This window comes from Danio aesculapii, chromosome 6 (genome assembly GCF_903798145.1).
Source record: "Danio aesculapii chromosome 6, fDanAes4.1, whole genome shotgun sequence".
Lineage (NCBI taxonomy): Eukaryota > Metazoa > Chordata > Actinopteri > Cypriniformes > Danionidae > Danio > Danio aesculapii.
In genome coordinates, this window is record NC_079440.1 from 48,494,254 (window position 1) to 48,508,442 (window position 14,189).

Here is a 14,189-nt window from a genome sequence, read left to right on the forward strand (position 1 = left end):
GTGCTGATTTATGGCCAGATTTGCTAACAGCTTGCATCAGCACAAACCCTTTTAGGCATTAAAAAACAACAACTGTCAGGATTTCCAAAAGACAGTGAAATATCAGCAGTGTAAAGTCGGATAGCTGAGACAGACAGACAGACAGACAGACAGACAGACAGACAGACAGACAGACAGACAGACAGACAGACAGACAGACAGACAGACAGACAGACAGATAGATAGATAGATAGATAGATAGATAGATAGATAGATAGATAGATAGATAGATAGATAGATAGATAGATAGATAGATAGATAGATAGATAGATAGATAGATAGATAGATAGATAGATAGATAGATAGATAGATAGATAGATAGATGATTCAACAAAAAACAGTAGATACATAGATACCTTATACCTAACTACATATAACAACTGAATGATACAGATGGATGGATGGATGGAAGGATGGATAGGTGAGTTGGTAGATGGATAAAATGGATATGGATGCATGAATGGATGATGGATGGATGGATGGAAGGATGGATGGACGGATGGATGGAAGGATGGATGGATGGATGACGAAATAAAAAACAAAAGATAGATAGATGGATGGATGGATGGATGGATAGGTGGATGGATGGGTGGATGGACGGGTGGATGGATGGATGGGTGGATGGATTTGACAGCTGATGGAACAAAAAAACGGAAGATCGATACCTAAATACATATAACAACAGAATGATAAAATGATGGGTGGATAGATGGATGGATGGATTGGTGGATAGATGGAATGATAGCTAATAGAATAAAAAACAGAAGATAGATAGATACCTAACTACATAAAAAAACAGAATAATAAAATTTTGTGTGTATGGATGGATGGATGGATAGATGGATGGATGGATGGATGGATGGATGGATGGATGGATGCATGCATGAATGGATGGATGGATGGATGGATGGATGGATGGATGGATGGATGGATGGATTGAGAGCTGATGGAACAAAAAATGGAATACAGATAGATACTTAACTACATATAAAACAAAATGATAAAATGATGGACAGATTGATAGATGCATGAATAAATGATGGAAAGATGGATGGATGGATTGATAGCTGATGGAACAAAAAATGGAAGATAGATACCCAACTACATATAACAATAGAATGATACAATGATGTATGGATGGACAGATGGATGGATGATGGATAGCTCATGGAATAAAAAAACAAAAGATAGATACAGTAGATACCTAAGTACATATAAAAACATGATAAAAGATGATGGATGGATGCAGGAATGGATAGATGGATGGATGGAACAAAAGATAGATGAATGGATGGATAGATGATGCTATAAAAATCAAAAGATGGATGGATGGATGGATGGATTGATAGATTATGGAAAACACAAGATGGATGGACAGACAGAGAGACAGACTGAAAGACAGACAGACAGACAGACAGACAGACAGACAGACAGATAGATAGATAGATAGATAGATAGATAGATAGATAGATAGATAGACAGATAGACAGATAGACAGATAGATAGACAGACAGACAGACAGACAGACAGACAGACAGACAGACAGACAGACAGACAGACAGATAGATAGATAGATAGATAGATAGATAGATAGATAGATAGATAGATAGATAGATAGATAGATAGATAGATAGATAGATAGATAGATAGATAGATAGATAGATAGATAGATAGATAAATAGATAGATAGATAGATAGATAGATAGATAGATAGATAGATAGATCCATTACTGTTTTGATGGCAAATCTGAGTTTGTTGTTACAGAACAGATACATGTGAGATTACAGTTTTATTCTCAAGAGAGAAAAAAGTCTAAGAAGAAATGGACTTCATCTCCTTCATCGTGACACCATTCACCCAATTCACTGTGGAAACACACAGCAGATACTCAGATATTAAAGAGCTATCATTTAGGCTTTGCTTTCCTGCAGGGTGATGTGAAAACCAGCCACAACAAAATCTGAATCTCAATATTCTCTGCCATAGATCACTGGATCATGGAAACGACATTTGCAAAATGCTGCATCTCCCATTAAAGCGGGCACACCGAGAGAGAAAGCCTCGCAGGGCTTATCGCACGACTTCACATGGTAAATACACATATATGACTGCCAGCATAAGCACAAACGAAAAGAAAAAGCACCATTTAAAGATCGTTCCATGCTAGAGGGCTGCTGGAACCACAGGCATGAATGTTTCTCATCCCTCTGAGCACTAACACAAGTCAAAACGCTGGCAAAGAACAAGCCAGCGCTGCTCTGTCGGAGCTGATGAAGCGAACAGTTCAGACGCCCAGAGGAAGACGAAAAAAAGAGTCAGAAATAAAAAGATAAAAGATCAGCTGGAAATACGAGAGGGGAAATCAGAAACTGAGTCTGAAATGAGATAAGAGCTGCTGCTTTTCACCATTATTGACTGTATGTCCGCCAGAGGCCATTGATTGATTCATTTTCATAACTCTCAATGAGAGCCAAATAAGAAAAATCCACCAATCGCTTACAAATTCTGCTGAGTTAGATGAGTTATAGATTATGCAAAAATTCCCACTTTAAGACAAAGCATTCAGAATATTCATTGATTTTGCCCAGCGGCTCCAAAGCAGTGTTTTTTTTTTCCAGTAACATGTAAAACTAATAGACAAGCCCCACCTGCAGCTTCACAAAAGGAAATATGCTCATTAAATTTCCCAATAGGGTTGATTCCCCACAGATGCACATGCAGGCTTATGCTGAGTAAACATTGTTGCTATTGTTACTGATGCTGTGTACACATTTTCGTTGTTTATTGGATGATGACTCACCTGAATATGCCCAATAGGGTTCCCCGGATGCCCTCCGCTCTCTCTGATTGGCTGAGCTCCCTCGGCGCACGGTTTCCACATGTGAAGCTGTAAGAGATAAATCAGATGACACTCTAATGACTTTCCATTAACATTATCAATACTGTCCACTTTAGAAAATGCAGTGCCTATAATGGCTACATGTACTCGATACGGGCTTGACTTGCTGAAGCAGGAGGACGAAAATCGTATGCGGTTTGCTTCTCTAGAACTGCTTACACGTCGTGTCTCTTGACAAAGTAATCAAAAGTAATAATAACACTAACAATAACACTCAAAGAGTACTCAGCGGGGCTTCCAAACCTGTGAAAACCTGGCACTTTGCTCCTCTCATTAGAAACACTCAGCACCAGCTGAAGTTCCGGTCGCCGTAATTACCATAAAATGGCATGATTTGTAATTTTAAGAGTGGTAGGAGGTCATGCTTAAACAGAAAGTTTCTTTTTGATAATCAGGCTTGTTTTACTCTTGCTTGTCGAGAGGAAGTTCATGAATTGAAAGGCTAATAATTGGAACAAACAGTTTCTGGCAAAAAAAAAAAAAAAAATCTACATTGAAACATGCCTGCGTTTGTGTTTTTACAGTGCAAAAATGCAATCTGTTTAGTACTCTATTGAGGTTTTAGACTATAAAATCCTGTTTGGTATGTGGTTTGGCAAGTAGAGAGAGCCTAAATATGTGTATAATGTATTAAATGCATTAAATATAAATGTATTAATTTCTAAGACTACTAATTACTACTCAATGTTGTTGAAAATTCAGTCAGTAAGATTTATTAATTTAAGTGCGCAAAAAAAGCTTTCAATTGATCACAGTCACTGTGAAGAAATACATATGAAGAGTTCAGATGCAAAAACCTCTATATACCATCTGAAATTTTCTTCTATAATGAGCATTTTTCTCAGCCTCTTATGTTTATGTTCAGTTATATCATGTTACAAGTGATGTAAATAACCTATTCTTTGCTATAAAAGTGAAATTATTGAATCAAGACATAGGAGCCTGAGAAAACTGCTAATATTAGAAGAAAATTCCACATGGCACTTAAAGGTTTTGCATCTGAACTCTTCATATATTGAGTAGTGTGGACAAGTGTTTGCCCGCTTACCGATTTACATATTTTTTTTGCATGTTTGTTAATTTAATGTTTCAGATCATGAAAGAAATTCAAGCATTAGGCAAAGATAACCCAGGTAAATATGTCATACAGGTTTATATAAAGGTTTTTATTATCAAGGGATATGTAAAAACAAAACTATATAGCTTTGTGTGAAAAAGTGTTTTCCTCGCTGATAAAACATCACTTAACTCTGAACTATTACACATGGGTAAAATTTCTCTGGCCACACCCAGGCCTGATTACTGCCTCACCTGTTCGCAATCAAGAAATCACTTAAATAGGAGCTTTCTGACAAAACAAAGTAGACCAAAAGATCCTCAAAAGCTATTATGTCGAGATCCAAAGTCCATATATATACAATATACGATAGATAGATAGATAGATAGACAGACAGACAGACAGACAGACAGACAGACAGACAGACAGACAGACAGACAGACAGACAGACAGACAGACAGACAGACAGACAGATAGATAGATAGATAGATAGATAGATAGATAGATAGATAGATAGATAGATAGATAGATACTGTTCCATATAATCTATCAAAACTACAAAAAATAATTTTCTTACTTAGATGTTTTGTCTTGTTTCTAGTCCAAATATCTAAAATTTCTTGAATCAAGAATTTTCTAGACAAGCAAAACATATTGTCTTGTTTTCAGAAATATTATGCCAAAATTAAGTGAATTTTTCCCTAAAACAAACAAAATATTCTGCCAACGGCGTAAGTAAAATAATCTTATGTCAAAAAAAAAAACAAGATTATTTTGCTTACCCCATTAGCAGATTATTTACCTTGTTTTAAGGAAAAACTCACTTAGTATTGGCATATCATTTCTGAAAACAAGACAATATGTTTTGCTTGCCTAGAAAATGCTTCTTGATATAAAATTTTTTAGATATTTGAAAGAAGACAAAAAATCTTAGTAAGAAAAGCATTTTTTTGCAGTGAAATAATTCACAAAAAATGTTTCCACAAAATCATTAAGATATTAAGTCTTTTCCAATTATCGATAGTCGTAAAATTAGCTCATTCTCACAAATAGATCGCAGTTTGACAATGTAAAACACATTCAAATACAAATGTGATCCCAAAAAAAGTCCCTCCACTGTTAATGTAACCTATTACAGTTGTCTCAATTGAAGTCAAATATACAGAGTATGGCTGTTCGTAAAGCATACAGCGCTATCTGCTAAGCACAGAATCGATTCAAAAGAGAACAGTGATGCATTTTGAAAATCTCAGAATTAATTTTTCGCCACTTATGATTTAGTTTTTCCCAGTTTATTAGACAATTAAGCATTATAACAAATCACTTATGATGAAAATGACCAATCAGAGGTATTCATTTAGTCATGCTTTTGTTTTCTAAAAGCTTGCAACTACTAATGAAAATATAGAAAAATAGAAAAAATATATATATTGAAACAATTTAAGAGATTTATTTTGCAACTGATTTATTTTCTTAATTTCTCTCAACACCATACCAGAAAAATCTGTTTTTGAAGTCTGTCACACATAATACAATGCCTAATAACCTTATGAGTTACACTTTTGCTCAGTTTGACAACATCTTGAAGGCTCTTTAATAAGCAAAGTATCCTAATATGCATAAGTCCTTTAAAGTGCTAGTGAGACGTTGACAAAAATGATGAAAAGAAATCAGTAGTCTACATCTTCTGCTTTTAAAATCCCTTAATAATAAATGTTTCTTGAGCAGAATTATCATGTATTACCGAGGATTGTATTAATAGTTGCTTAAAATTCAGTTTTGCCTTCACATGAATAAATTATATTAGAAAAATATATTCAAATAAAAAGGCCATTTATGTATTAATGTTTCACATGCGACCTTGCAGAGGATAAGAGACTTTCAGAATCATTATAACCTTTGAATGCAAGGGTACTTATTCCAAAAAGCAACTTATCTGCTTTAAAATATGCTTATGTTATCATTCGTTAAAATAAATGATACTTTGGTTAATATTTTGCCATTGAATAAACCATATTTTATTTACTCATTATTTATGCATTCATACAATTGTAAAAGTCTAATAATTAGGTTGCTTTTTTGGTCTATTGGGCAGGATATTACATTTTTAATAATTCAGAGTACTTCAGTTAGAATGCAAAATGCAACGCCAATGATATTAGATTTCTTATATTCAATACAAATATGAGTTTGGCTTTGGATGACAGTGGCTTTTATGCAGAGGTGATATCCAATATCTATACTCAAGTAAAGTACAAGTACTTGAGGCAATTTTTTTACACAAGTAAAAGGAACAATCTTAAATGCTACTCAAATAAGAGTAGAAGCGTATGTAGTAGTCACTAAATTATTTATAATCTTTTAATTTTAACATATGTTGTATACTTTTGGGAGGTGTCCATATTTGAGTGTAAATAAAAGACATCACAACATGCTGTTTAAATTATCTGGTTTTGTGAAAAAAGGTTATGAAATTGTTCCAAATTAAAGTTGGGTTGGGCTGTCGGCTTCATGAGATGTTTGTCTGTCTGAGAAGGGATAATAGGTAAAACACTTGGACAGTTTGAAATTTGGTATTATAATAAGAAAGAAGTGCTCATAGTTATAAAATACAGTTAATAGAGTTTAAATAGGCATAAATTTGACACTTACCACTATGTGTTTTTTCAATTTGGAGCTGAAATTCATGTATGTGATGTCAGTTCAATTTTCAGTGTGCATCGCATTATGAAACTATTCTTTTTAACATCATAGAGTGAAAGCAGACTAAAGTTGAGGCCGTGGGTGCTAAACTTGCACATTTCAGCATCATTCCAACATAGGTGTGCGCTCTAAAAAAAAACAGGAGTAAAGTTTTTTTCCTCTAAAATGTACTCACGTAACAATCTTAAAATGTTCTCAAAAAGTACAAGTCACCCAATGATTTTCCTCAAGTAAATGTAACAAAGTACAGTTGAAGTCAAAATGATTTGCCCTCCTATGATTTTTTTTTCTAGTTCAAATATTTCCTAAATGATGTTTAACAGAGCAAGGAATTGACAGTATTTACTATAATATATTTTTTCTTCTGGAGAGAGTCTTATTTGTTTTATTTCAGATACAATAAAAGCAGTTTTGCCTAATTACCCTAAATAACCTAAATATCTTAACTTGCATAATTAACCTAATTAGGTCTTAAAATATCACTTTAAGCTGATTACTAGTATCTTCAAAAATATTAAGTAAAGTATTATGTGCTGTCATCATGGCAAAGATAAAATAAATCAGTCATTCAAATCATTCATGTTTTTAAAAGCCCGAGAGATAGCATGCACACATCTAAGGTCATCTTAATGTGAGCGCTTTAATTGTCAAATAAGTGTCAAAACGCGGTGTTTAGTGATTATTCATATTAACCCTCATTTGTGTAATGAACAAACGAGTTGAGAATCAAAAGACATGTGAAAGAGAAAGCATTAAACAGAACTGCTCTGCTCTTAAAGTGACAGCGCGCTATATTCCTGCTGCCGACTGTTTTTATCATTATTAATCAAACAACAAAAGGAGAAAATCACTCACTGCTCTTTACTGAAGGACTTTTGTAGCTATAATGAAAGTTTTTTTCTTAAAGTAAAGATGCTTAAAGCACAGTTTGTTTCATATTTTTATTTTATTGTATTTATTTCTCTTTCCTTATTTACAAGGAGGAAAATAACTGTATATATCAGAATTATTAGCCCTCCTGAATTATTAGCGACCCTTTTCCCCCAATTTCTGTTTAATGGAAAGAAGATTTTTCACACATTTCTAAACATAATAGATTTAATAACTCCTTTCTAATAACTGATTACTTTTATCTTTGCTATGATGACAGCACATAATATTTTACTCGATATTTTTCAAAATACAAGCATTCAGATTAAAGTGTGATTCAAAGGCTTAATTAGGTTAAATAGGCAAGTCATTGTATAACAGTATTTTCTTCTGCAGACAATCAAAATATATATTGCTTAAGGGGGCTAATAATATTGACCTTAAAATTTCCTTTAAAAATATTTAAATTTGCTTTTATTCTAGCCAAAATAAAACAAATAGGCCTTTCTCCAGAAGAAAAAATATTATAGGAAATACAGTGAAAAGTATCTCTCTGTTTAAAATCATGTGGGAAATATTTATTTTTAAAAAATAAAGAATTCACAGAAAGGCGAATAATTTTGACTTCAACTGTAATCGTTTTGAATAATCGTGATTACAATTATGACCAAAATAATCGTGATTATGATTTTTCCCATAATCGAGCAGCCCTACTTCAACTGTAAATGTAATTCATTATAGCCAACCTCTGCTTTTATGAATGCACAGTTCATGCAGAAATAACAGTCTTTAACATCAACAATAACAAACACCTTGCATCAATTACATCTTTTCATCATTTGTGTATATCCATATAAAATTTCGGCCCAATCTTCCTTCATGTTGTTAAAATATTTCACTACTTTCACTTACACAGAGATCTTAATTTGGCCTAATATTTGCGATCGATGCACTGCTGAAAAATTATTTTTAAAGCAGACTCGAACAACTTTCCCAGCAGCAGTATTCTGCACAAAGCATTCATCCGTCTGTGCCAACCTCCAATATAGGCCAGTGCTTCCAGAGCTCTTTATATGGTTGACTAGTGCACCTTTATTCCGTTCTCAGCTACTGAACTCTGTAGCTGCTTCAAAGTGATTATTTGGCTCTTTGTGGCTTCTTTCATAAGTCTCCTTTTGCATGCAGGGTTTTGAGGGACAGTCTTTTTAAAGCAGTCGCTGGAGAAACTGTCTTGCTGGTAACTGAACAAAACGTGCGCTATGGGGCATCTAATCGACATGGAGATACTGAGAGATTTTGCTCTCATTTATGCCTTTGTTTAACTTTAACTTCTCCTCGATAGTCTTTAGTCTTCATTTTCACAGCTGTTGTACAAATTCACAACCCGAGTAATGACTGCTTAACTGTGGGTTTCTAATCTAGATAATGCAGTACTTTTTTAATGATGCACAAGTCGTAAAACTGAATTTGGATAGCATTTTCGCCTCACAGTAAGAAGGTCGCTTGTTCAAGTCCCGACTGGGCCAGTTGGCATTTCAGCGTGAAGTTTACGTGTTCTCCCCATGTTCATGTGGGTTTTCTAGGATGCTCCGGTTTACCCCACAGTCCAAAGACATTCGCTATAGGTGAATTGAATAATCTATATTGGCCGTAGTGTGTGTGTGATTAAGTGTGTATGAATGTTTTCCAGTAATGGGTTGCAGCTGGAAGGACATATGCTGCATAAAACATATGCCAGAATAGTTGGCGGTTCATTATGCTGTGGTGACCTCTAAAAATAAAGATTTTCAGAAGAAATTTCACCAAGGTTGCATTTATTTGAGTGAATATACAGTAACAAAAATTATGAAATATTATTGAATATAGCTATTTTCTATTTTAATGTATATTTTCAGCATCATTACAGTCTTTTATCTCACACAATCCTTATAAAACTATTTTAATAAGCTGATACAGCTGTCAAAATTAAAAATAGTATTATAATTTTCCAAAGCCATTGTGCCACAAAACCACAATACACAATACTACAACTCAAAGATTTTAGGTAAAGAAAAAAAAATGGACAAAATAGATCATTTATGATGGTAAACTAATTTATAATGTTTAGAAGATTTATTTTTTCTGTAAACTACATGTATTTTATTTTCTGTTAAACAAAAACAACTGTAAAATGTAATTAATAATTATTATTTTAATACTTATATACAGTTGAAGTCAGAATTATTAGCCCTCCTGAATTATTAGCCCCCCTGTTTATTTTTTTCCCTAATTTCTGTTTAACGGAGAGAAGATTTTTTCAACACATTTCCAAACATAATAGATTTAATAACTCATTTCTAATAACTGATTTATTTTATCTTTGCCAAGATGACAGTAAATAATATTTTACTAGATGTTTTTCAAGACACTTCTATACAGCTTAAAGTGACATTTAAAGGCTTAACTAGGTTCTTTAGGTTAACTTGGTAAGTTATGGTAATTAGGGAGTTATTGTATATTGATGGTTTGTTCTGTAGATCATCAAAAATATATATAGCTTAAAGGGGCTAATCATTTTGACCTTAAAATAGTTTTTAAAAAATTAAAAACTGCTTTTATTCTAGCCGAAATAAAACAAATAAGACTTTCTCCAGAAGAAAAATATTATCATATTATAATATAAAATATTATCTCTGTTAAACATCATTTGGGAAATATTTAAAAAAGAAAAAAAATTCAAAGGGAGGCAAATATATATATATTTATATATATTGGCCAATACACATGAAACACTATATATTCATCAAAGGATCAAGCTAATATTTGATGAATTATGAAAATGATATTGTGAATGAAATGTAAACATAACACATGTGGTAGACTACATTATACTCAAAATAATATAATGTATAAGAAATAATATATAGAGAAATTAGTCCGCAAAAAACCAAAAAATGTACTGGCAGTTTATTACAAGGTTTTTGTGCCGTAACATATAACACCAACACAGACAATTTATCACATTAAACTATTAAAAATTTTATTAATTGTCACTTTTTCCAACTTTTCAAGGTTAAAAGTGGTTGGAAGAAAGATTAAGATGCCATAATGCAACTCAAAATCATAAATAAACAAGGTAAAATAAAAACATGAATCACAAAAAAGGAAAACTGCAAATTTATGAATATTTTTAGTGTAGAAGTGAGCGTAGAGTGATGTTTACTGTATCAGTCACTATGGAGGATGATGGGATCATTTATTATAGAATGTCAGAGATGTCCATTTTTAAATGGACTTAAAACCTTGACTTTGGTGTGTGTCTCTTTAAATACAAATGGGACGCTATTCTTCGCCCCTTTTTTAGACAATTTATGACTTTAAACTATTGAAATAAAAGGACTTTTCAAGGTTAAAAGCTGCTGGAAGACAGATCAAGCTCCCATAATGCAATTCAAAATCATCAATAGACAGTGAAAAATTAAAAGATGAATCACAAAATATGGAAAGCTGCAAATTTATGGATATATTTTAGTGTAGAAATGAGCATAGAGTGAAGTTTACTCTATCAGTGACTATGGAGGATGATGGGATGGGATCAGAAGTATTGAAGTGTACACTTCCTGGTGTGCTTCAGAAAGATGCATGCTGGGGTGTGTAGGATAGGATTTCTCCTCTAGACGAATTAATATTTCAAGCAGCAGTACCCAAAAAAGTACACGTTTCCCCAGCTGTGCCTGCTATACCCTGCTTTTCTCCCTTTGGCTTTATGAAGACCACGCTTATCTTCCTCTGTGTTTCAAAGCTTCACGCTGAGAGACCCCTATAGTATGTCTCCTCAAGACAATTAAAGACATTCTGAGCAACACTACATCATTTAATGCCTTCTCTTTTCTTGCTTTATTATACCATATGGCAGATTGTGTGTATGGACTGTGTATTTACATCAACATTCAGTAAATAATACAGGCATAAAAATGTGCACTTATTTCTTAGGGAACTCACACATAAATAGTCTTAATGAGCTTTTTTTTCCTGACTTGATTTTGAGAAATTTACTTGCTTTAATGTTCCTTTGATTCATTACAATTCAACGATATTACAAATAATGAAATCATATCTGGGCATGAATAAAACAAGGTAATTTTGGTTTTATAAAGTGAAGCATGTTTTAACTGAATATGCTGTGCTTCGGCAAACTGTGCATAATATTTCTCTCGAAAGCTATTATATTGTGCTTCTGATTAAAGGGGACCTATTGTGCCCCTTTTAACGAGACGTAATACAGTCTCTGGTGTCCTCAGAATGTGTCTGAACGTTTCAGCTTAAAATACTTTACAGACCATTTATTATAGCATGTCATTATAGTGGACATAAAAACAGTTTTTTTTCTTGTGTGTCTCTTTAAACGCAAATGAGATGCTTCGCCCCATTTTTAGAAGAAGGTTTAAGTTACTCTGGCAACAACAAACAAAACACCTGCAAGGCATTTTAATGTCCATGTGAACCGGAAATTGCAGAGACTTTTATTTCGATATGTTGAGGTATTTTCAACTGAAATGGAATATTGAGTAGGAGGAGGCTTTCTTTTTGCGCATCATTCTCCCAGAGGCAGTGCTTAACTTGAGCCAGATATTCATGTTTTGCATTTCGGTATTAATTTTAACTGATCCGCCATTAACTTTTGCGTGGTAAAAACAGATCTGTAGTCTTCTCTATAAGTATAGCTGATTAACCATGTTTATGGATGATAACAGCCTTCTGAGCCTACTAGTAGGTGCAGAAGGCCCCTACTGGCCCATATCTATCAGCTGATAATGCCCATTCAATCGAGTGATAACATTCGAAGTGGGTGCAACTCCTCATCATTCTCCCTCTCTTTTTAGATGGGATGACGAGCCAAACCAAAGGTTGTGAACTTTGGCACGCAGGCCCTACTTTGGGCACCTCTGTTTTACAAAGTTTAAAAAGAACAATTCAGCCACTTGCAATGAATATGCATAAAAATGACAGACTCCAAACTTTTAAAAGTAGTCCTATTTAAAATACAATTCACCTTCCGTCAAAGTCCTTGCTTTGACACAAAACTTTTACCCGTCACATTGAAAATTGACATGAAGGTGAGCATTTAATTTTCAACTGAACTCCATCTTTAACAAATCATTCCCAGATGTACGGCTCAACACGCCACACACACGCACACACACACACACACACACACACAAGTTTCTAGCGCTTTAACAGAGAACCTTGTCAAACCGTCATCAGATCTCAGCACTGAAGTGCAATTCCTCATTTTCTCTCACTTCAAAGTGTCTTAAAGTGACTCTGTCTCTGGGGTGAAGACACCCTAGTGCTGCTGCTCTTGCATAAACAGATTTTCCAATCCTTCGCTCTGCTCTTGCCCTCACTTGCATCATTACATTGGAGATTAATTAGTGGCTGCACTAAGTCGATTCCCTCCATTGCAGCAATTACGTCCACTCTTATTGGTTAGCTAGCAATTAGAGCTGCTCTCATTGGTTAGCGACCTGTCTGGGTCTGTTTATTGTTTAATCCCTGATGGACGGCAATGGACTACATTGAGCGTTGTACTGGCGTAGCAGACAATTAGCATCTGGGAAAGCGGTCAGAATGAGGTTATGAATGGGGAACGCTAACCTGTAATGATTTTCTCATCACTCGCTACAAAGGGTAAACATTAGGTTCCGACCTAAAATAATGGACTCGATACCGGAGTGCTTACGCAAGGCTTGTTTGAAGTCTTTCCCCGTGGGCTTTTCAAACAGTAGCTACCAGCCAGCAGGCGCCACATCAGCAAAGCGGTCCTCTGAGGGTTTATGTTTGCATGTCTGCCATTTGACGTGTTAAGGAGATGGCAAATAAAGTGAGCGAAAGGTTACTTGGTATAGGTGTGTGCGTGTTTCTGTGCATATACATCACATTATGGGACCAAATGTACTCACAAGTATCCACCATAGTTTGCAGTGTGAAAGAAATCTCTTTATGTGTTAGACTTCTGATTCATTTTCAGCTATAGCCCACATGAAAACTGTGCAGGCAGAAATCTGCAGATTTTTGAGCCCATCATTTATTCATTCAATCAATCTATCCATCTGTCTGTCTATCTATCCATCTGTCTGTCTATCTGTCCGTCTGTTCATCCATCTATCTATCTATCTATCTATCTATCTATCTATCTATCTATCTATCTATCTATCTATCTATCTATCTATCTATCTATCTATCTATCTATCTATCTATCTATCTATCTATCCATCCATCCATCCATCCATCCATCCATCCATCCATCCATCCATCCATCCCTTATACATTTTAGATGTATGTAGATGTGTGGGCCTAGATGTAGATGTGTAAATCTATATTTATTCCGTTTTTATATTAATTTTCGTAACATTGTTGAATAATAAGCAAATGTTTCTATGATTTATACAATGCCATTTGTACAGTAATGTTTTATGGCTTTAAGTAAATATATTACATGAGACTTACATTATTTACCAAACAAGTAGTTCTATTTATATTTGCATTTTAAACCTTAAATAAAAGTTTAACTTTTTTTTTTTTAATTTCATGTGTACTAAACCAAAAAGAAAATTAATGAATGAATTTCATGTGTTTAG

At 34.1% G+C, this 14,189-nt stretch overlaps 1 protein-coding gene across 1 annotated transcript in view; it reads right to left on the reverse strand.

Annotated features, from left to right (window-relative positions):
• The window catches only part of ca16b (carbonic anhydrase XVI b), a 222,071-nt gene that overhangs the window by 167,332 nt on the left and 40,550 nt on the right, over window positions 1–14,189 (reverse strand). The window contains exon 2 of the mRNA XM_056460409.1: window positions 2,841–2,927. Within this exon, the coding sequence (XP_056316384.1) occupies window positions 2,841–2,927 (87 nt within the window). The remainder of the gene's footprint in view (window positions 1–2,840; window positions 2,928–14,189) is intronic.